General features: G+C 50.4%; 1 protein-coding gene across 1 annotated transcript; it reads left to right on the top strand.

The window, feature by feature from the left end:
- The first annotated feature begins 7,148 nt into the window (after positions 1-7,148).
- On the top strand, positions 7,149-10,897 carry LOC128720726 (uncharacterized). Its single transcript, XM_053814423.1, has 2 exons — positions 7,149-8,763; positions 9,810-10,897. Exons 1-2 carry the CDS (start codon positions 7,149-7,151, stop codon positions 10,895-10,897), a joined length of 2,703 nt encoding a protein of 900 aa, XP_053670398.1.
- The last annotated feature ends 14,015 nt before the right edge of the window (positions 10,898-24,912 follow it).

Raw genomic sequence — 24,912 nt, 5'->3', positions numbered from 1 at the left:
CATTTCATTCAAAGAATACGAATGGACCCTGAATGGTGTTTATGTTTTTCAGTAATTTAGACCCGTCTCTGACCAACCACCGCTGATAAAAGCATTCGGAAAGGTTGCCCCTGTATTTGGGGAATAAAATTGTTAACTTTACAACATCTGCATTAACAAAAAAAAAAGGACTACGACGACACATGCACGTCCAAACAACCGATGGCGACCTTCGTCCTAAGGCAGAATTAATACAACTTTCGGCTTTTGATTGCTACGCGTGGCCAAATGGCGCATAGGTAGAAACTGTAAAGTGACACGAATCACAATTCCGAGCCTGGTGTGGAAAGTTATTGACCATTGAAAAGCTTCGGTGCAATATCCTTCCACGACTGGGGAGCAAAAACAGGTACCGTGAAAACAAGCGCAAAAACAAACGGTACATTATAATGCTTACCAAAAAGCTACTTCCTTTTCGGGCACGCTCGCACTCACAGGAAGGTAAATGTAAATAAAGTGTTTTCCTCAAACAAGCACGCTAGAACTCTAACCCATGTTTGTAACCCCTGTCGAAGACGCTATGGTTCACCGAAAGCCCGATCGAAACACCGACACATGGGCCAACTTTATCCAAAAGGCATCAAATCGCTGCCATCGGAGGGTCCCCTCTATAAAGTTCATCTGTTTGTGTATGCGTATGCTTATGCTTTTTTTTCTTCTTCTGCTTGCTCGAAGAAAACCATGCTCAAAATATTGAATCAACTTTTCCGGTGAATAATTTATCGATCGAACTGCTCGAAGCCGGCCTGCGGAAAGGTAGCGACAGCTGGTGGAGCTCACAAACCGGAGGTGTACTGCTGCTGGGGATAAAACGTACAAAAATGGTGCCTCCTTTTCTACTCTATCTTGACCGGAAGCTTCCACTGGTGAGAGGCGACCTAAAGGTGAAGCTTGTGTGGGTGTTGGAAAACCGAGTCCAATCGCACTGACCGGCTCGTAAATGGTTTGCTGCCAATTGAGGTGGAAAATTTCCCATTTAAACCGTTCGATGTATGTGTGGTAAACGCTCCGTAGCTGGACCTTCGATCGCACCGGAAGCCGGAAATCGTTTGCGATGCGCAACTACGTACGAGAACCACCACCGGAGCTAGATTATGGGTAGGTGGGTGGGTGGATCGAAGACTACCTTCTTCTTGCTCGGTTCTTCTCGGGAGGGGTGTGAAAAAAAACGATAAAAAACGAGGAACATACTTGCGATGCCAAACACACACGGTGTGTTCTCTAAGGGACAGTAAAATGGTACCAGCATCCCTCGTTCTGGCTATCCCCCACTGTAAGGCCGTGGAGGCAAGGAAACATTCGCGGAAGCATACCACGAATGCTCCTCGAATTTATGGCGTATTTGCGCGGGTTTTCTCGCAATGACTTCCGACGTGAGCGGAACCTGCCGAGCTCCTTGTCGCAAGGAGTATGACTCGAGCAGCTCGAGCGTTTTGCGTTTTTTTCTCAAGCTTCCCACGAAGCAGCATTCCAAGCGGGTGTTGAAGTATAATGGATCCTCGGTGGCACCGGGTGGTGTGAGGGTAATTTTCATTCCACTCTGCGTCCTGCTGAGTTCGTCAGCCAAGACGCGGTGACGGACCGCTGCGGGTCAAATCGACTCCGGTGAGTGCAGTTGACAGCAAAATCCCCGCGTCGACTGTTGGGTGAAAATATTTTGCATAAACTATTTCCCTCCAGGGGCTGCACACTTCGCTACTCTCGCTTCTCGATCTCGTTCTCTGTCTTTCTTTCTCACTTTCTCTTGCCGTCCTCGACTGCAATCCATCACAGGTAAACCAATGGCACTTGTTCACCGAACGAATGAAAGCTGCTTCTGCGACGGCAAACGTCGACAATGCCGTGCTTATTACCATCGCTTTTCAAGGAGCGTAAGCTTTTCCCTTTCTTATTGCGTTGTTCTGCGCCTTCGGGGTGAACGTGAACGTTATTGGCTTTTCGGGGCAAATTCCGCAGCTTTTTATCGGTAACCCACCAACCGCGCATTGTACGCCGGGGGATTGGACAGGCCGGTCTTCGTTTGGGGCGGTACTTGACTGCTGCTGCCGGCGCGATAGTCACTTAGGAAAATTGAACTCTCGCCCTGGGGAACAACTCCCCCGAAAAGACCCGATCCGGTACGCGTTCAGCTATGCGTCCTCGGTTACACGATACACTGCCCCGGACGCAGCCCTACCCAAAACATAGGACATAGGGTGATGGCCTGATGTTGAGACTTCCGCGTGAGGTTATGCTGGGCTTTACTCGCGATTGGATATGCGTGTCTGTCCGCGAGAATATGCATCGTTCCGTGCCCGACAGCTCGTGCTCTGGGTCCTATCGAAATTACAACGCCCTGTTCTGCCCTGCGGCGTGTAGTGTCCTGGAACTTTGATGGATCAGGTTTCTACCGTTCCGGCAAACATCAACCGTCTGTGTTGATGTGGAAAAGGCGATCGCTTTCGAGCCTGATGCTGATGTAGAAGCATGCGGCACGTCGACAAGCCAGTGCATCGTTTGGTGGGCCTTATTTCATGATGCCTTCAGAGATGTTGCGCACATTGGCGATGCATGCCGGCAGGCAGGGACGTTTGCAGACATTTCAATGTGCAACGTGGCTGGTTGTAAGTGTTCGTTTGTGAACCGGTGTATGCTCGCCTGAAGAGCAACGAGTATCTGCAACAATTTTTGGGAAGTTTCATGTCCATACCTCCGATAGCGAGAGATATTAATTACTCGGCGCAGATGAAGCACCGTAAAATCGAATCCACCGACTTCTACATAACTCACTGACAGGGCATTGCGGGAGACCCATCTAATGCGAATCTAAGGCGACCTAGCTAAAGGGAGAAAAATGTCGTAAATTCGTAAAAAGACAGGGACCCATGTAGCTGAAAATATGATCTTTCTCTACCGGGAAGCATAAAACATATTACACAACAACATAAATTTTAAATCCAAAACAACACACAAAAAATGTGCAAAAACCTCTCCCGTAGCGGGAAAGTGATTGCAAAAAACACGTGAACGGGAACGTTGCCCTGAGCAATTATGCGGCGAGCCTCTGCGGGCTTATCAACACCCTCAGTACTGCCACAATGTGAGGTAATATGCATAAAAACATACCCATACTGTGGATGGTGGCCATCGCACGTGGTCGGTTCCCGTCGTGGGGAGCGCAGATGGTGAACATGCATTATTTAATATGCATCACATTAAAATTTTCCCCACCCAACCCCTTCGCATCATTGTAATCAAAATAGTGGCAGGACATCGGGTACGAGCGAGAAAAAATGAAGCACACTGTCGGCGCGCGACCATCTGCCGCAATTCGTTCGTGCAGAGTTTGCGGGTTGATCTGTGGTGTTTTTTTTTTGATGCACCAAAAGCGCAAGCACACAACAGCAGCATCCCGTTAGGAGCCCTACAGTTCCGGGAAAGGCCGACATTCACCCTCTGGGTAGAGCGTCCGTACGACGGCAGAGCACATGCTGGGCCATTGAAAAGAAGCTGAATCTCTGTTCCTTGCGTACTCAACCAATCCCCAACGGTACACGTAACTAGGCTCGAAGCAAAACAAGAGCTGCACTGCCGGGAGCAAACAAGCGACCGGGTGGGCTGTATGCAATATTCTACCACTAAGTTTACTCGCGCTGCCTCACAGAAGCCCGAAACATGGTCCCGGAAACTCCATTCCAAAGCGCCGATCCACCGGCCGGACGAAGGACGAAATCTGCATAAGCAGACAGGTATTATTAAAACTCAACCCGCCGCTGGTAGGGGAGCCTTCGGCATGGCAAAAGTTGCTCGAGTACTCGTTGGTTGACGGTGTTCTTCTTATCCTGCAAGTAGGCACCATGCTTCACTCTCCATTATCATGGCCCGTAATACATTAGCGCCTCTCGGTGGAGGTTTGCTTTTGAACGCCGCATGCAAGCAGCAATTCACGTGGCGTGGGAAACCTACATTCAGCATCCTCCAGACGCTTTACTGCAGCGTGGTATCCGTCCGGTGACTGTGATATGAACCAATGGATCGCCAGCACTACCAGAGCACTTGAGCAACTTGCTCCAATTATGCTAAGGAAAACCGGGAGAATATAATTAATTACGGTTACGGTGTGTTACAGAGCCTTTTTTTCTATTTTGTTTAATTATATTAGCCCTGCAACCCTAATTCGATCGTTTTTTTTTCTGTTTCATGCTTGGATCAGCTTAAACGCGCATTCGAATCCTTCAACAATCGTTTGTCTGTGTTCAGGATCCACTGCTACAGCACGCTTACCGGTCCCAGGCAAACATACGCTCACGGTCATCCTTGAAGCATATGGCGTCAAAATTCTAAACAATCTACTTTCAATTGCATATGCTGGCCAGCAGTGTAGATGGAATGAATATTTGCTAAATTCAGCACCGGAAGGTATGGCTTTGTTGTTGCTATTGCAGGCCATGTTGCATGGTCTCCTCCTTTCTGGGCCTGTGTTGGAATGTCGAAAAGTCCTCTAAGTACCGTCAACCATCTCCTTCCATGGCCGTGTGTATCCTCGTGTGAGTTCTCGCCTATCGGCCAGTCCCCGACGACGTCCGACGTCATGATAACGAAAGACGTTAGCCGTCCGAGCGTCGTATGAAATGTTTTAAAATCTGTCACCGACTTACCGGTGGGTGGGTGGGTGGAAAATGGATTTATGACACACTGACAAACAAACGAGAGGGCGTATGTGCGGTTCTTGTTAAAATAACAATACATTCGGCTGTCCCGGGTGTGTTTCGTCCGTCCCGTTCCGGCCACCTCCCGGGAACGTGGCTTTGAACGTGAATGTGAGGCGCGCTGGCATTGCATTCGGTTCACAAAGCACTCCCGGGCGGGTGTTATTAAATTCCTCTACGCATGGGGGGGGGCCCGCCAGCCGGGAAGGACGTCGTGCCTCGGCCGTGTCTCCGCCAATGGCGATGGAAATAGCTCCTCCAGCGCTTTATTCTATTTTGTGTCGAGAATGGGCGTCTATCCATTTTCTCTTCGCAGCAGCAGCAACAGCACCACGCGCTGTAATAACATTCTGCCGGCAACCGAGCCGGGGCCCACATTGGCAGCTTTTTGAATGAACGATTCCCGGCGGCGCGATAAGCTGAGAAACTGAGAGAAAGCGCGACTCGCGTTCGATGGGGGCTTTGCTGCACCGGAGGACAGATGCGACTTGGAACCGAAGACGAAACGAGAACCCTAGCACCAAAGGGACACACACGAGCGCGCAATACTTCACATGTATTTATTCTGCCTCGAAAGCATTCTGCTATTTTTCATCCCGCCCCCAACCAGTGCTGGTGTCGCGTGCGGCTACCGAAAGGCTGTGAGCCGGAGCAAAATCGGAGTAAAGGCGTAGGAAATTGTTTGTGCTCCCGGGAGCTCACGGGGTTTTGGTGGAATGTAAACGTGAAAATTCACCGGCCCGCTCTCACCGGCTGCACTCGGTTAGTTGTAATGCATTCAGTGCGGTGCGGAGTGTGCACCGGCTGTAGCAGTTGCCGGAATATGGAGGGGGAAAATCAAATGAATTGAAAAGAATGTGCCTCGCCGTTGTGAGCGAAGTTGTGGGAGGTTGCCATCCATGGTGGGTGGGAAAAGGACTCCTGAGTAAATGCTTCTCGTCCTGGGTGAGCGAATGTACCGTTGGTGCCGTGTGTAGCTTTTGGTGCTACCAATTCGACAGTGAATGCGCCCTGATTCACACAACAACTTCAAGGGAAGAGAGAACGAGAGAAAGAGAGAGAGAGAGAGAGAGAGAGAGAGAGAGAGAGAGAGAGCGATATGAAGGGGGTGAGTTTATTATATCGCATGGCCAGTAGCTGCTTCTGCTCGATGAAGCGAACGAGGATCCCTGTTTTCGCACAGATGGGGTGTGACGAAAAAAAAATGTGTCCTGCTCTTTCGTGCCACCCGGTTGAATCCGGCCAAGGAAAAACGGCACGTCTGGGAAACTGGCGACGGCGCCGGTGTGTCGCTTGATAAAGTTTTATGTGCCTCCTGTGGTGGGGCCTGGTCGCGAATGAAGCGACAAACACGGTCATCGCTTCAATAGAGATATGACATTTCGCACACCACCAAAGGCGCTATTTGATAACGGACGCTAAGCATTTCGCAAACGACACACGACAATGTCGGGGATTGGGCGGTTGTTAATGCTGCTTCATCACTCCTTTTACAAAACGTCGTTCCGGAGCAGTCCGCCATTTTTGCGAGTGTATTGTACGTGTTTCAAAAGCCATAGAGCGACATCTGCCATTCGTTGCCATTGCTGAAGGTAATTGATTGAGTACGCTTCGGTGCAAAAAAGAACACGCTCAATTTCCCTTGCAATAGTGGAAAATTCCGACCACTGCAAAATCATCGTTAGCGTCGTAACCACAATCCGTGCTTTCAACGCAATGACACTCGTACCTAAGATAACAAATTGCGTGGCTTTGCAACTGCGCTTTCCATCGCGGGACGAGGACTCTATTTCTCTCTACTCAAATTAAATTTTCACTCCTAAGCAGCATTGCCTCGATTACCTTCGTTTTTTCTCGTTTGTATGCTTATGTATGTGTTTCTTTCACTCTTTGTCTACTTCAGCTGCAAAACCCAGGTTGCCGAGGCGTCTCACGTCCACGTCGCAACAATTGCAGAAGCCGAACGCGCAAATCAGAACGACCTGACCACCCAAAGCAGCGTGATCCGACCCAGAACTAAAAGCACGTCGTGCGCGGCGGCTGATCGTGTCTAGGAAACGAAACTGTGGCCTCAACAGCCTCAGCCTCATCAGCCCAGTGTCACCGTGAAAAGCTAGCTAGCTTTTCGAGCGAACCCAACGAAACGACCCGGTTACTCGGTCGACTATCTAGAAACGCAAACACAATTTCAATGATAATCATCATCAGATAGCGGAAATAATCGCGAACAATCTCGACACGCCGTCTTGCCAGGCGGTACGATTTCAAAGCTCGTGACAACGCCAACCACCGTCGCCCTTGAGATACCGTTTACGGCCGTATCGGCTCTATGTGGGGGCTCTAGCGGCGCCTGCATAAGTAGCTGCATATTTATACCCTTAGTGTGTAGGCAACATAGCGCGTGGTGTAGTGTTAGACAAAATGTGTCCCGACGAGCCCGGCAGGACGAGAACGGGGCCGCCGAATGAAAGGCGAAAGCATTGCAGGCGACTGGGTCGCACGAAGCTTATCAGCGTGTCGACGGCGCTGCTGCTGATGCTGGTGCTGCTGTACATGCTGCTGCAGGTGCAGGTGACTCAAGGTGCCGAAGAGTCCGACTTTACGAAACAGTGCAACAACTGCAAGTGCAGTTGGAAGAGCGGTCGGAGAAGCGCTGACTGCACGAATCAGCGCCTGCAGGTTGTGCCGAAGGAGCTGAGCAGTGAGCTGCAGATCCTCGACCTGTCGCACAACCAGATCTTCGAGCTGACGTCAGAGACGTTCGTGATCGCGCAGCAGATGAACCTGCAAAAGCTGTACCTGCGCTACAACGCGATGCATCGCGTGCATCGTGACGCGTTCCGCAATCTTACGATTCTCATCGAGCTCGATCTAGCGAACAACAATCTAACCGTGATCGAGCCGGGCGTGTTCCACGACCTCATCAAAATCCGCGTCATCATCCTCAACAACAACCAGCTCGAGCGGATCGATTCGAACCTGTTTCAAGGGCTGCAGTACCTCACCAAGGTGCACATGCGCAGCAACCGGTTGGTGCGGATCGCGCAAACAAGCTTCGTCAACGTACCGAACCTGTCGCAGATCGAACTCGATCACAACGAACTGAAGTCACTACAGAAGGAGTCGTTCACCGGGCTGGACAAGCTGACCAGCCTGTCGCTGACGAACAACCCGTGGAACTGCAGCTGCACGATGCGCAGCTTTGCCGAGTACGTGATGGCCAACAAGCTGTACACCTCGCCGACGACGTGTGCCCTGCCGATGTCACTTGCCGGTCGGGAGTGGGTTGACATCGAGCTGGACGACTTTGCGTGTGCGCCAAACATCGTCGAAAGCCGGATACAATACCTGGGCGATGGTGAGAATGCGACGTTTGTCTGCAAGGTGTCCGGGCTGCCATTGCCCAAAATCGACTGGCTGTTTCAGAAGCGCTCGTTCTCGCGCCACGACCAGCGCCTTCGCATCACCGAGGCTGTGCGGACGAACACCTACGATCAGAACGAGCTGCTTGTGTCCGAGCTGAACATCGTCGGTGTGCGGTCGTCCGATCGGGGCGCGTACGTGTGCAAGGCGACCAACCGGGGCGGTGTTGACGAGAGCGAACAGTTCTTCGATATGAAGGGTGATCCACACCCGACGACGTCGGCCACCCGGTCGAAGGATATCCTGTGGATCGTGCTGGCCATCGTGCTGTTCGTGCTGATCGTGGTCGCGATCGTGCTGTTGCTGGTGTGTTTCTGCTGCACCAAGCGGCGTCCCTACAAGAAGCACCCGGTGAACGGTGAGAATGGCACGAAAATGCTGGAAAAGTCGCAGAACGACTCGATTCTGGAGGGTGGCTCGGTCATTGGCGAGTCGCACAAGGGTCTGCTGACGGAAGTCAACCCGGTGGAGAAGCCACCGAGGCGCGTGGATATCGACGCTGTCGGCGAAAAGGGACTCGGTGTAGGGATCGGTGGCGGTTTAAGCGTTGCCGGCAGCCAGTATGACGAAAAGCACGAGGCCCAACGCACGTTGCTGGAGGAGACCGGTTTTGGTGAGTAGATGGAGCGTGCCGCCGGCCGGGCGGTTTCCTTCCGGCATATCGAACAGCGAAGGAAATCGACTCGCTAGTAGCGCTTTTGTTAGGTTAAATGTTCACATCGCGAATGTGCCGGCCATTTGCGAGGCAGTAGGCTATGCAAAACCACCCGGCACATTAGCACAACACAAGCTTCTTATCACATGGTCTTTATTTCGCTTAGGGTTTTTGCTGATTTTTTATTTATCGAGCGAATTGGGTCCATTTGTGTTTGAGCTACTGCATGATTGAGTTTTTTTTAGTTACTGTCACGCTTCTTGGCTTCATCGAACGATGCCCACTCGAGAGGCAATTTTCGCAAGAGAGTATTTCCGAGCGTACTGGAAATTCATCGATCTATTGCTATTTCGTTATTGTTTCAGTGATGTTGCGCCACCAGCTATTGCGCACGTGACTAACCGAGTCAGCCCGGGATAAGGCTCCCAGCAGCTGTTGGGAGGAAATGCCTTTCAGTTCACAAATAATTATACAAATCGGAATACGGCCAGACCGTCCTTAAATAAATAACAATAACAATATTGCGCAAGTGCCATTGTAAGCGATGGTAATTCAATCACCATGTTTATTGAACACGCTCGCTTTTGTTGGACACGGTTATCAACAGAACGATTGTTCAAAAACCACACCATCCTAACGGTGGAAAATTCCTTGCGACACCCAACCTGTCGCTGGGTCACTTTAGTGGTTGTTTCAAACAAACACGCTTCCATAAAACTCTGTTGTTTCTTTTTTATTATTTAGGCGTCATTTCACAAAGCCAACATGCGCCCATAGCCGTCAGCTTTGGTAGTTTGTACACTTTGTTTGCTTTGTATGTTTTGCTTTGCATCTGTTGACATTGCGCAATCGATACCGCAATCCGTAGACGCGATCGTTGCTCAACAGAACGCCGAAAAACGCCGGCGTTTGGTGCTGCTTTCCCCCCTGGAAGCTGGCAAAACTTCTCTCTCATAAGATCTTTTTCCGTCTCTATCCCCTCTAATCGTTGCGTTCTTTTCTAGTCGCCCAGGATGAGGAAACGGCTTCGGTGGCGCTGTCGGACACGAACCCGCGCTCCCGGGCCACGTACGTAGATGACGCCTGCGGTACTAACCTGCCACCGGATCTGTTGGCCTTCTCGGCCCGTTTCCCGCAGTCGCCCTCGATCCAGAGCTCGATGTCGAACATCCACGATGGGCGCATCTACGGCACCTCGCCGTTAGCCAGCCCAATTTACCAGACCGGCCCGGGCACCAGCCTGGGTGGTGTGGCCCCATCCGGTCAGATACCGGCCGGTTTTCGCACGCTGCAACACCCAAAAACGGGCCGCACGATAGCGATCGCGTCTGGCCGGTCCAACTCTCCGTTCACGCCGGCCCCACTAATATACCCACCGGTGGCCATCAAACACCAGGGGTATGTGACAATCCCGCGCAAACAACGCACACCCAGCTGGACGCCGTCCATGAGCTCGGCGGTAACGGCGGAACTGCTGCCAGCGGGTGGTGGCCACAGCGGGGCAACCAGTCCCACCTCACCCATCGATCCGAGCTCCTGCGAGCCGGTCTATGACAACCTGGGCTTGCGGACGACAGCGTCCGGTAACTCCACGCTCAAACTAAACAAGACCCATCGGGGGTCACCGCACGGATCCGCCGGGTCCGGTGCCATCACGTCAACGCCACTGACGAAATACAGCATGAAAGACCGGCCGTTACCGGCCACACCCGGTGGCCAAACACCGTCGGTGCACGGTAGCAATTATGAGGCTATACCGGAGGCGTTGGCTTTCCCGATCGTCGGTACGCATCCGCGGACTGGTGGCTTTGCCGACCTTGACCGATCGGGCATCTACGGTCCGATGGTGACGCCATCGGCTCCATCAGCAACCTCCACGCCAGGGTCCTCGAGTACGCTGAATCGCAGCAAAATTCCGCCAAGACCGCCACCGAAACCGAAGAAGAAACCGCAACCTGCGGAAGGATTCGTACGACTGCCCAGCCCGGTCGGTGGTTTGGCCATCACCGGCAGTGGAGGTGTTGGTGGGGCCCAGGACACCAGCACCAGTCCACTGTTCGCGGAAGAGTGCGAAGATGGCACCGAGGTTTAGGGTGGGAGACGACAAACGACCCAGGGACCAAGCCTGGCGCTTACGAGCGGATCCCTCCGGGATGGTGACCGGCCCGTGGCTGCGAGTCACGTGTACGTCGCAGCGTGTGAGTATGAGACTTAACCTTCACCGGCAGCAGCGGTGTATCTCCGGCGTCAATGCTCGCAGGACCCCACAGCGTGTAGCTGCAGCGCTAGCCGCTTAGTCTTAGCGATCGAATCGATGGGATGCTGCGGTGCGTTCTGGCGCAAGAACACGTAGGCGCAAAGTAGCGTAGTTTCGTAAGTAAAATGGAACGGAAAATCGAATATACAAAAAAAAAACCGCGATTCAGCCGCGATAGCGATGGAGCCCGCGAAGGACTCAAGGACAAGCGCGACAGAAGAGTGGTGAGCTGATTCCTTGCGCTTCTCCCAGCTCACGAAGGACGGTGGAAGCGACGAAACGGAAATAGCTTTAGCGAGTCAACAACGTTAGTGTAGTTTTAATAACGATCGTGTTAAGAAGTTAATGTAAACGAGAGGATAGGGTAGCGGCGTAGAACACGTTGGTGCAGGAATGCAACGCGCGTTTTCCGTTGTACCAAGGTGGGGAGATATTATTGTTTCTTACACCCTTTTTATCCGCTCTGCTCTAGTTATATTAGTTATCATAACGTATTAATTTTAAATAGTCTAAGGTGAACAGACGGGAGGCTATGGTACGCCCGTGTACGGGCGTAAGATCGCAAGTGGTTGAAGCTATTGACACAAAGCGACACCGTTCGCTAGCTAGTTAAGTTTGTTGGTTAGTGCGAGATTTCATAAAGTAACGAAAGCGGCGAAATCCGTACGCCGCGGTACGCGTTCGAATCCATGTGGCAGTGTGAGGAGCATTCAATGCATTTCCTACCTGATGAAAATACCTACATATTGTGTGCACACGTCGATATCGATCCCGGACACTTGTGGTGGTACCCTGACACGACGGAAGGATTAAGACGAGTTTTTTTTGGCACGCGAAAAAAAAATGCGAATAAAAAACAAATGTCCGTAATCCACTGTGGCGAATTATGGTTATTTACCGTTTCATGTTTGCTGTCCACCAGCGCAGCGTGAAGTTATGTTTCTGTTTCTTTCGTCCTTGTCCGTGCCCGCGTACCTTAGCGTATAGTACGGAAATACAACCTGCTTTATGCTCCCTTCGGGTACGGCGCGGATCACGTGTCAGAGGATAATTATAATAAATGTGCCGGCGTGCTGACGTTCAAAGAGAGTTTCAAAATATTATGCTTGCCGCCGTGCGCTTGCCATCGTCCTTACCAATCGTCCTTGTTTGCTATCCTGACAGCTGGTAAAGTGCCACTAACGAGCCGTTGCCGGTTGTGTTGTTCGAACTCGGCCTGCATCGGGGACCCCGAGACCACCCTTAATAGGCCGAGTGAGAATTTTCAGTACAAACACAAACACAAAGAGCATGAAACATTTTTTTTTCCTCGAACTTCCAAACCCACCGAGTGTCCGACCACCGTTCAGGGTAGTTCGGGTTGCTTTGTCTCTCGTTTTTAATTACGTGATTACTCGTTGCACTTTGGGCATTCATTTTCTTGTTTTTTTTTTCCCGTTGCACCTCTCGTGTTGGCAACTCACCGCGTGTCCGCGTTCTCCGGAAGAGGTCGTCTCCGGTCCGTGTGGTGTGGTAATGTTTTAAATAAATCTTTCCGTTTCCCCAGTCGTTCATGCCGTACCACCGTTGGTGCACCAGTTGCTGTTCCGTTTTTTTTTGCGGATGATGGTGCATCTCGGTTGCCGAAATGGAGAGAAAAATAGCTGAAATTAGATGAAATAGACACTGGTTTCCTCTCGAGCGGGCGGCATTTTTATGTGCACTTGGTTTTCACTCGGGTATTCTACACGCCCCCAGATCGGCGCCTCGCTCTGTCCGCCCGGCGGTCGACGCAACCGAGTCGGACGGTGCCGCTTACTAGCCGTTTAATTTTGAACCGTAACACCACTCTAAATGACAGTGCCAATCGACTGAGCTGGAGCAGGAAAAAGGAAAATAAAGTGAAATAAAAAAAAAAAGGAAAAACAGCGCGCTTACGGACGCTAGCAAACCTCTTCATTATGGAAGAGAATAATTACCGAACGGCGGAACGAGTAACGACGTTAGCAAAAGGCACTAGAAGAGTACGGAAGAAATTTAATTAGGTACGGCAACAATTGATAAGCGTGACTAGGAACAGGAGTGCGTGCGTGCACAAACGAGATAGTAGGGGTGTTCTATTGCCGAGAAAGTGTGCTGGATTTTTTTTGTTTGTTAGCTGGAATGCTGCTGTAACACTCCTTCCGCCGAATCGCTCTGGTAGATGCTAGAGAGTGAAGAAAAATGAACATTTTGACGAAAACGAGTACGACTTCGTGGCTCTGGAGATAGGCGCGTGATAAGAAACCATACGAGATCGAACAGCCACGATGTGATAAGCCCCAGCTGATAGTTCGTGCGCGTAGGCATCGAGCGGTTGGGTGGTTTTGTTGCGTTTTACATTATTCCCTATATTGTTTATAAAGCGCAACCTTATGCTTTTCTAATGTACAGCCAAATTGGAATTATATTGCGAAAAAAAATCTATCGAAACTGCGGCATAAGATTGAAATCAATCGCGAGCCGTAGCTGCTCGAATCCAATTGACCATTCATCGATACATCGATTTGATCCACCACCACCATATCCTATTCCTGTCGAACGTATTCCACAAATCCTCGCTCAGCGCACAAGTAAACGGTTTCCTTCTCTAAACGTTAGCACTGGAGGCAAGAATTTATACAATGATTCATCTTAACACTATGACGTCCGCACGATTTACGTTAATTTTGTGGCTGGGTGCCCGTAGTTCATTACACACGTTTACTTTTCTTCCCATCTTTGCTCATTGCTACCCGTAATATCATATGAATCCTATGAATCATTTTAATGAATAACAAATCAAATAAATGCCCGAGTATTTGCTTTCAATCAACCACGAACTACGAATAGCTTGCCGCCACACCACAGGGGTGTGAGCAACTTTCAACCGATATTTGTTTCCAAAAACCCGTGGATGTGTGATCGGACGTCATGGTGTTAATTTCATTAGTTTCGCAGAGTTAGTTTAGCACGTTTTATTCATACATGTATGTACACCCACACCGGAGGATAATTTAATACAGATTTTATGTTCCCTCTACCCTATCCGTGTCTTTTGTTTGTTTTTATGTGTTTACGTTCTGTTCGTTGTGGATTTATGTTTTACCTCAAATAGCAACCGGTGGGTATATTTACAGTGTGGTACATGTTTTTTTTTGTTCGTATTTTGATTCATCTTTTTTGTTGTTAATAATCCTTTTACGGCCAGCCGTTGATTCAATTACTATTGCGATTGATTTTTGCCTCCAGGGTTCAGGATCGTCACTGCATCCTTTAGTGTTATGTTCAAATTGGACCATAAATTTCATCAAGTGCATCATTTGATTCCACGAGTGAGATATTTTGCATTATGGTCTAAAAAACCAGAACCAGATGTATGGGCCTTTTTGATTCAACTACCGTTAAACGGCAACAGTGCAGTTCCAAAAGCACTGTTGCCGGTACGTAGTTGATCATAAAGTGTAGCAGGGTTTCACATCCCTGCTCGAACGTGCCGTTTGTTGGATAATTGGCAAACGATTAACTTTGTTGCCCAACATCCGGCCGACCCCTAATGTCACCACCGATTTGAAATGTATCTGCTTACAATGGGAGCATTATCAAACATTTCAATTTACACATCGGTATCTTCCCATAAATTCCATTAAAGTGTGCCACCCCCAGGCCGTCTTTCGAACCGGCTTCGAATGCAACGATATCATCTACTCCAGCTTCATCTCGGTACCCGCTTTCAGTCTGGCCAACCAACCTGAAACCGTCGTCGTTGCGTCTGGATTTAATTAACGATGGAGTCGTTAAGTCGACTTAAAGTGTTCTTGAACCTAGCCAAAGCAACTAGTTGCCAGTTCCACTCCGCAGCTGGCTTAAGGGTAGACGTACCGAGGGCCGTGCAGGACATCCCTTAGCACACGGGTACCATTTTCAGTTTAGGAATTGGCTCAGGCGTCTAGAGCCGTCGGGCGAGGAGAGTTTCATTACCGTAATGAATAACGCAGGTTGACTTTGGGCACTTTCTTTCACCGAGCGAAGGATCCTGGCGCGGGTGTGGCTGAAAAATGATATGATACACTTTTTAATTAATTCATTTCCAAGCCACACCCGGACGGGGCCTCGTGGGAGCACTTTCCGTTCGGCATGTTCCGTCGGCATGTACCAGCACCTAGGAGAACCTAGAAGGTGGATTACTTAGAAACATTTCCTGGCTTTTTGTTTCCCAGAAGCAAGCTCACCTCGAGTGGACGCAATCGGATCTGGGGATTTGAACGGAAATTCATCTGCTCGTTAGAGAGAATTGCTGGCTGGGGGGTTCCAACTCGAGAGGCGCATACCCGACTGATCGCACGTGTGGCGTTATGGAAGCTCGCTTGCAGGGCAAAAATGCTGCTCGAAACAAGTTGTTACATGTGAGTAAGGGTATGGAATAAAAAAGCATGTGAAGAAAACGACATCGAAAGCCAACCCTCATAAAGCTTAATTTTCGTTTCATTTATATTAATGACCTCACTCTCACCGGGTTTAGCTGGCGGGAAAATCAGCAAAAAAAAGGAACGCAAAGATACGCTCACCCCGTACATGCCTATACGGCGGACAATTTCTCTCCGTCGTTGGCACCTGTCTCAGTCCGGAAGGATGACTACGAGCTCACCCCAGAACGATCGATCTCGGTCTCGGTCTGGTTCGAGTTCATTTAACAAAAACCCCTTCCAGCGTCAGAAGCGGCATCAAATTGGCACCTCCCTGGCGAAAAGTGAAACTTGCCACCTTCCGGGAGTGGGCCGCAACACCGTGACCGCACGCCAACTTCACCTCGAGTCCTTGCCGGAGGGATAATTCATCGTCCCACGTCGGTCGAGGTATCGAGTTTTCGCCGATCTCTGGACGAATCCGCGCTATCGGGCGCTCGATATTTGTCACCGTGCGGGAAACTTGCACCGTGTGTCGGTTACATCCGCGCGAGAACCACCAGCCGGTCCCGAGGTGGGTTAATGGTGGGATCAGGGTGCATAAATCACGTGTAACACACTTGCCGGTAATTAGGCGCGGCGACAAAACCCCATCACCCAGGTACGGGCCTCACACCTTTGTCGTGCCTTGTGCACGTGCGAACCGGGATCCCTTGCGTTTAATTGGACAGTGGTGAAGACGTGGTGGCTGGATGGAGAGCTTTCGTGGCAAATTTCTCAACGACCCTTCTTCTTCTCGTCGAAGCCGTCTTACTTCTGTACCCGGCGAAGAAGGGGAGAATCTTCATTAGAGCGCCCTCTCACGGGATCCGGAAAAAGGAAAGCCACTTAAGGACGTCCGAAACGAAATTGGGCCGTTCGTTGCGAGCCAATAGAGGGGGGTTCTTTTCGGTACTTTAAAAAATAACAAACCACCCCCGATGAAAGCTCCCCTCGATTGGAGCAGCTTAGCCCAAGAGAATCGATGGGTGGATGGGTGGATTTGGGAGTGAATAAAAATAACCATTGGCGCCAACGTACGCGCCGAGTTGTGTGGCGAAGGGAAGCGATCAGAAAGGCAGACTTTCTGTTGGCGAAATGTACAAAAAAGAAGCAAAAAAAAAGAAAGATTTACAAAATCTGCGACCACGCGATCGGATCGATTCGTGGTGGTGCCGGAAGTAGCACCAGCAGCAACAACAGCAGAAGAAGGAAAGCGTGTAGCGCGTCCCTACACCGAACGTTGTAAACTTTAATTCTCGCTCCATTGCCCAAGTGCTGCACTTGGGGAGGTTGGAAAATGGCCCCGATACGATGAGCTGCTGGCAACGCTGTAATTCCATCGGTTTTACCGGCAGCGCAGGAGCGTTTGGGGGCCGCTTTTAATCGCCACTTGCGACCATCCGGCAGACATCCGCCCCGAGTGGCTTTAAAAGCCATTCCCAGCATGGACAATTTTCATGTGCGTCGTCGCGACCAAAACCCGGGGCAGGATGGCAGGAAATTTGATACTTATCGTTTACCGGGCGACCGAGGCAAGGACACACCGGACGTGCCATTTCACCGGCATTAGATCTCGGTTGCACCTCAACGATGGGCGATGATGGTTTTCCAGAGCGAGATTGGATTCGCGCTTTGATCCTGGCTCAACTTCCTGGTGGCCCTCGAGCTTTCGCAGTGTCCCCCCCCAGCATCCAGCTGAGGATAATTGAAGCGTCCACAGCAGACCACGGAAGCAGACAGACCCCCGTTGATGGGAACGATTTGCGAAACGGTTGCATTTCCGGGGAGAGGGCGCACTCATGGGGCTGCTTTGTGTGATATTATGAGTATTGTTACTTTTTATTCGTCGTTGCTTATTCTCTCGCAACTTCAATCGAGATAGTATCGTTACGCTGAAGCATCCACCCAGCTACCGGGCGGCGCGATTAAGACGAAATCTAAAAGCCAACCTCAGTCGTAAAGCTGATCTTGGTGGTGCGCTTCACATTTATCCACTTAACAGTCTCAAAACGCCTTATCGGAGGAACTTTTCTTCCAGGCGGCTAGCCTTAGTATCACTAATAAAGTACGATACCAAATGGCTAATTAATTACCATTCCACTCCTGCGTTCATGCTTTCGACACGTAATTTCGATCTTTTTAGGCCATTACCGTTCGACCAACGCGTTACATGGGCCCGCCATTACATATGCCCGCACAGCGCCGTGTCGAGGTGCATCCGGCATCGGGTGGTGGTGAAAGGCAGCTAAGAAAATTTTACCGAGAATAAACGATCCTCACCGCAATGCCCTTCGAGGATGGTGCCCCTTCGAAGCTCCAAACACTCTAATCTCTTCCGACACACGAAGGCGAATTAACCGAACCCGCCGGAAGAGGTCGAGCGAGTGCGTGTTGTTGCAAGCCACCCACCAGGGGCGTCCACCCACATGCAGGAAGCGAAACGTAAACAGAAAGCATAATCAGCACCATCATCATCACCATCATCATCATCATCATCATTATCAGCCGCAGTGGCAGCAGCATCATGGTCGGCAACGAAACAAGCATTACCATTATCATCAGGCAACAGCACGAGGTCCCTACCTTGGACAGACACCACCACCCCGGTAGGCAACAACAGCTTCGAGTTTCCGCTTCTCTCTCCCCCCCCTCCCCCTCCCCTCCACCATCCCTTTTACCTGTCCTTACCCGGTCACCCGGTAGTGGTGCCGTGGAGTTTCTGTTTACCTATCTGGCGCCGGTTCCAGCGGTAAACAGCCCCAACGAGCGCCGTTTGCTGGGCGCATCGCGGAAAAGCGCCTTGCCACATGGTTGTGAAAGTGCAGGAGCAAACCACCGGAAGCAGCCCGTGTCCGTACGGCAAATAGAGCCCCCTCTTTCGGGTAGGGCCCAGATCCGGACGCGAAAGCTCACCGAGCATTTGGACGGCGTTTGGAGGGCGTTTGGGGAAAGTTTCAATTTGATCGTGTGGAAAATGGTCCTCCCCGGGGTTTTCGTTGCAATCTTCCGCTGCCACTCGTACGGGCTGCTCGGTTTTCGGGTCGGACGCGCGACATTTCGGACATATTTTACAAACTTTTTCGGACCACCATTCTCGCCGTTCCCTCTAGTGTTTGCGCCACCGTGCGTCGTGATGATGTGCACCGAGTGCTCATATATGTGTGCGCAGGTGTGCGTGCGTGTGTGTTTGCAGTTTGGCAAACAACCCATTAATATAGTTTGTCCCTGGGATGAGACGCCCGAGTGGAGCAGCCTCGGCATAATACTCGCAATTATGGGGGCCATCTCGAGTGCCGGAGTAAACGAGCATGAGCCCGGGCGAGTGTTACTTTGTCCCGGACGGTAGAGACATGGGTTTTCCTTCGTTCTGCGAAGCCGGGTGCGATAAAGATAAAATCAAACCCGGCGAACTAAACAACTTTCGAGTGGACTTTCCTCCTCCGCTGCGCAGTCTGTGTGGATGGCGGCTGGCGTATGCAACGAATTTACGAGTCAAACAAGCTTTTCTCACCAGTCCCTAGTGAAAATGGCCATTTACGAGCGAGTTTCGTGGAAAGCATTTGTGTGCGGGTGCTTTCTAATCATTTGTTTGGGAATTAGCACATTGAAAAAAAGTTGAAACAAATCACAAGCCGTGCGCATTTAGCGGGACAAAGGTTGCTAAGATGCCTTTTGAAACAGTTGCTAGGGAAACTGCAATACCCGAAGGATGGCGATGAAACTGTCGATTTCGTTCACATTCACGTATATAACAATGAATTCTAAAAAGAGAGGCAGAGAGCCTAAATTCCTCTATATTTACGTTGTACAAGTTATTAGTGTGAAACTACAAATCATTTCATCACATATCTTATTCTCTGACTTCATTCATTTTGGTTCCTTATCAGCTCTCGCATCGAAATGCAACATCATGGTCGACTCTTTTCTTATTATGACTTATTTACGCTCGAAAACTCTCCCGTTCGACGCAAATCGTTTTCCAATATCGGCTCCAACTCCAACGTTCCCGTAATTCGGAAGCTCTTCATCGCGGTAAGCCAAGAGCTCATTCCTTCCACGAGCAAACGGGATCGACGGATCCTTCCTGAACGTCACGGGCCCGGATCGAAGCCTCTAATTGACTGGATCAGATGGAGTTTCGGGTGCACATGTGTGTGAGTCCAAGAGCGTGTTTCGAAAGTCACGTTTTTCTCACATTCTCCCCTTCCTCGCTGGTAAAAGTTCGTTCGTTGGTCTTGCTGATTGCGACGAAACCCCAACTCTGCTCATTCTGGCCTCTTTCTTCATCGATGCAACCCAGCTCCTTAAGCCGTTGCGTCCGGTGGATTCGGGATGGAGGATTTGCTTTCGAGATTCCACCGTACGGTGACGTCGACGTGTCCTGCTGTTTGCTTCCTCCCTTCCCCCTCTTGCCCCCGCTTCAAGCACACACCACCACCCGCACGTGTTGGTGTTTTTCTTTTCCGGAATGCAATCGTTAAACTTTTGCCATTATACCGGATGGCAGGCGGCAAGGACCGAAATAAGTATCGCCAAGCGGCAAAAGTCGGGTCCTACGAGAAAGAAGCAGCTTTAGCCGGATGTCCCGTCTCAGGAACCGGTTTCTCGGAAGCAGGAAAATCAAGCAAAAGGAGGGTATGTGTGAGTCTGTGGGGATCTGTGTACGAAGCAGTCGTGCACCAAACACGGTGGCAATTGCTCTGGCTCGATGGCAGCTGAGCCTTCCGTGGTGGCAGCAGCAGGCAAAAATGCAACGATTCGGAAACAATAGCCAAAGCTTTCGGCTGTGCTGCTGTGGTTCTGTTGTTCCGAGGCTCAAGCGGCGGCAGTAGCAGCAAAAGCACACTGAAAATAAAAAAAGTCTCCGACACAATGCAACCGGGCTCGGGGCTTGGTGCAATAGTGTGTTTGGGGCATTATCGTTGGTGTGAAATTTTCATTTCTCAATTCTCTACGCGGGTCGAGCTCGCTCACTGTTGACTTTTCACTTGCCGCGTGCCCCCCGAATAGGTGTGGAAAGGCGTTTGGTCTTTTCCGTAGCGCACCACTCGAGCCCGGTAGCATAATAAGCTCGCTCGTATGCGCTTTGCTAAGTGGCAGAGATTATGCCGTCCAATTTCACACTTACCCAATCGGCAAATGGTGATGCATTTCAGACTACGTGCCTTGCTCGCCAGCTGCTGCTAGTCCGTGGAAAAAGGGTGGCCAGAGATTGCACTCTGATTGAGAATGTACCGTTGAGGGGTTTGATTGAATATGTTCTTTTTTTGGGGCGAGTAAAATGGAGCAGACTTACTGGGTATTGTTTGGCATCCGCTTAGTAGCATTATGCCATGTCTTTTTGCATGCTATTATCGATCGTGGTGCATCATTTATGTATTATGATATGATGAAATTTATTTTACAATACAGAGATAAATCACTGCTACTTGCATTTTGATTTATGTTCTTTTAAGAGTATTATAATCGAAAAACACATTACTTCCAATTCTTTTATTTTACTGTTTTGCATTTTTTCATTTATCATGGCTTTCTTTGTTTTTGTAATGGCTTATATTTTTACATTTATTATGACTCTCTGTACATTCAAATATTTTATAATTTCCAGAGTTTCATATTTTTATAGTCCTTTTGGACATGTTTCGTCAAATGAAGTCGTAAGCTTATAAACATCACATCTCGCTTTTTTGTTTTCTTTTCACTTCGCTGTGAAGAAGCAGCACCATGACCATGGCTTGGGTTAAAGGTTCGGTGATAATCTTTTCTCGGTAATAGAGCAATTTTCTACTTATCGGGTCAACTGATTTTTCCCGGAATCGACTTCTGCCTTTCTTTCTTCCTACGGCAATGCTCACCGAGCCCAACCAACGGCTCTAATAGTGCTCCATCATTTTACGCACGCTCGGAATCTGGGAAAGCAAACGCCGCAATTCGGCCAACATGACGATGGGTTCTGGGGAACGCGACGGTTCGAAACTAATTAATTTCCATCGATCGAACCGTCACCTCTGGCCGTAGAGCAAGGAACACCGGCAGATAGCACTCACCAGATTTCCGCTACCATTTCGGCCTGCCAGCCGGGAAAAGGCTTCCAGCGCCGGTGAACACCCCCTTTTGAGCAGCCGGGCGAACGAGATTGGGTTCAAGTCCGTGCAAATGCCCGGAACGAGGGCGCCGTAAGCAGGATCAGTCGATTTTATTCTTTCTCTGTGGCTCTTCCGTGGCTCTGCGATGGCTCATGTTCGTTCCCGCTGTCACTGCCATGTCATACAACACACCCACACCGAAGACGCACCATCGTTTCGCTGCTCTCGAATCCCCGTACGATGTGCCATAGGCTTGCCACGGAAAAAGCCCCATTCCGGCGCCACATTCTCGACGGTGGTTCGCCTTTACCGGTGGGGAAGGAATTCCCACCAGAGTTCGGCACTAGCAAACCCCTTAAGTGCCTCGGGGGAATGCGCCATGTTATTGCGCGAAACGACAAACTTTCCGAACATCCGCCGGAAGGCTTCCCGGGGGTCTTTGGGACGATGTATAGCGATAGGTCGGAAGAAATCTGGCACGAAGCAGAACCATTTGAATCGTCTTCCTTCACCTCTCTTGCGCTCGTTTTCCTTCCTGCCGGTACCGTGCGTCGTGTAGCCGCGAGTGTGTACTCAATTGAACACGAACTTGCGAGGAAATCGGATAAATCAATCAATCGATAAGATTTAGCGCGCTCAATCCCACGCTCCCAGGTGGGTGGGATCTGCCGGTGTGTGCGCGGGTGTGGAAATGAGGCAAAAGTAGCCGGAATCGGCGTTTGTTGCGCTCTCTTCCGCCCGAAAACCCCACCGAAGTTTGGTGTGTTCCCGAGAAAACAGCGTCGTCCCCCTGCGTGCGTGGATGACGCCTTTCCATTTCCCTCCGGGACCGGGAGCTAATAAATCTTCACCAGTAATGAAGACGCAACTCGAAGGAAGGGCAAAACGCGGTCCCGATATCACCGCATGAGCTCAGGCGCACTCTCATGGAGACGCCTGGTGCCTCATGGAGGCGCCCGGTGGCTCGTGGAAGCGGTGGCTAATAAATTAAATTGTCTCTAGACAATTGGCTTCGCCCTGCGGCTGGCAATACGTGTCATGTAGTGGCTGTCTCCTCTCCGCCCGGTGTCTCCAGAGGGCTACGATGCTGTCGCGTAATGAATATGTTAGTATAAACACGCGCATTACAACCGCGACGGTGGCGCTGCTTTTGATGTAACCGATGTTGGGTATATGCAATTCACTTGCATACTTCGACCATAGGCTGACGAACGGAAGCAGCATATAATTGCGGTGGATGCGAAGAAGATGGAGCTCGCATTTGAATTGAATTTATCAGATGAATTGAATCAAAGCTTGCTTTGAAAAAGGGGACAACAAGCTCCTGCTTCACCAGCGTTGGTTGGAACCTCACATCAAGCATGCCATGACGAATTATATGCCGCCCCGTATCACCGCATGGTAGCAGATCAGAGCGATGCTCTTCACTGAGCATGATGAAATCATTCGATCGATTACATGTTACACGCTCCGTTCGCTTGGATGAGCTTCCAGAAAGCGGGCCAGCAAATCTTGCCTTCAACAAGCGCCAAGATCCCCGAAATATGGATACCTCAAAGCGAAAGAAAATGATGTACCACATCACACCGTCGTGGATTCACCGCCGCAAGATACAGTTGCGACATGCGAAACCTTTTTCCCACCCCTTCTCCTCTCACCCATTCCTCCCACACCTCCCATTCCTCCTCATACATACTCCACTTCCGCCATTCCTTACATAACAAACATAAACAATGTCACTGTCGAGGCCGGATGCCTGTCACTAAGGGGTAGCATTCCACGAGCGTGGTTGCGAGTGGTGGGTGGCCAAAAAGCCTTCGAAAGTACGCCCCCTCCTGGCCCTACCCACCGAGGCAGCTAGCATCCCTCTAGCATCATTATCGTCTTCGTCGTTGTCGCGTGCCACTCGCGAGCAGGCGGTCGATAACGTGCGTCGAGCGCACAAGGGAATTAGCTGGCACCGAGCCATGTACGGCGTGTCACGCGCACCGTTGCCCTAAGAAAGGGGACAAATAAATTTGAATCAATTTCCATTCGAAATGTAATTACTCCACAAGCGTGCCGCCGTGTACGCCTGGTTAGGCGAGGGCGAGGGCAAGGGCGTGTGAATCCGACGAGCGACGCGGCTAGCCGGGGCGGAACTGGTTTGTGGCATATATTTGTGAATAATTTCTCGCAACTGCACCGGGCACCGCCAAGAGGCCTGAAACCATCGACAATGGCAATTTCCGATCCGACGATCCGGGCGCACGACACTACCAAAAACGGCCCCGGCCATTGTGTCGATCGAGTGGGGGTGGTGTTTTTTTTTTTGCGTGTATGTGTGTCCCACCCATATCCACGCGTGAGACAAGGATTTATCCTCCGGAAGACAACCCCTCGCCGAGGTAATCTCCGGAATGGGAAATTAAATTACGCCTCGTATGCACGGCTAATGGGACCGCGACCGGTTTGGAAAGGCTTGCCGTGTCGGAGTCAATTTTCCGGAAGGCAAGACACACACACATACACGCATCTCACGGCCAGTGCCACGCACCGTTCGGATTTAATTGAGTTGGACGCTCGACGGAGAAGCCTAACGGTACTTCTTGATGGCAGCACCTGTCGCACCTGTCACGACCGACACGCGAGGAGACGCGGCTCGATCGCGCCCGATCCTGTCCGATTGCGCTCTAAGGTTAGGTTAGCGCCATAGGAGCCAAAGCGCCAAGCGATTCAATTCAATCCGTGTCACGCGGCTTGATGCGCATTTTATTTTTGCGATTCCATTTCTGCTCGCAAAAACCACACACGCTTCTCTGTGCGCGGCTGCCATCGAACCGAGTTTCTGCGAATTCTTTACGCATCACACACCGCGCAGGGCGAAAGAGAGCTCAATTAAATGGGCGCCTGTTACGGAAACCGTTGTTGCAGGGTTCGCTCGCGTTCAGTGGAAGTGACAGCAAGGGTATTGGCGCCTGCTGGATGTGCGTTTGAGGAGGTTGATGGACGCATCCAAAAAGCCATTTATCGTTGATGTTTGTGTTTGCAACATTTGGAGTATGTTTAAAAATTAGCGTTTTCTGTGAGTTTCTTTGAATTTTAATCATCCTCTCACTAAAGCTTTACAGTAACCAGTGAGGTGGAGGCACATGACGAGGTGGTATTGGCGATGGAGTTCACTGCTTCGATTGTGTTTGAGGGCTCCAATTTTCCCTGCAAGCTGGTACTTTAAAATGAACTCTAAAACTGAGAATCCACGTGCACAGGATGATGTAAATGATCGGAAGCAGCACCTGTGGCACGTGCTGGACGGTTCATCATACACACCTTCACTTGG

Source organism: Anopheles nili, chromosome 2 (genome assembly GCF_943737925.1).
Source record: "Anopheles nili chromosome 2, idAnoNiliSN_F5_01, whole genome shotgun sequence".
Classification (NCBI taxonomy): Eukaryota; Metazoa; Arthropoda; class Insecta; order Diptera; family Culicidae; genus Anopheles; species Anopheles nili.
The sequence above is the reverse complement of the archived record's forward strand: the minus strand, read 5'-3'. Positions and strand labels throughout refer to the sequence as shown.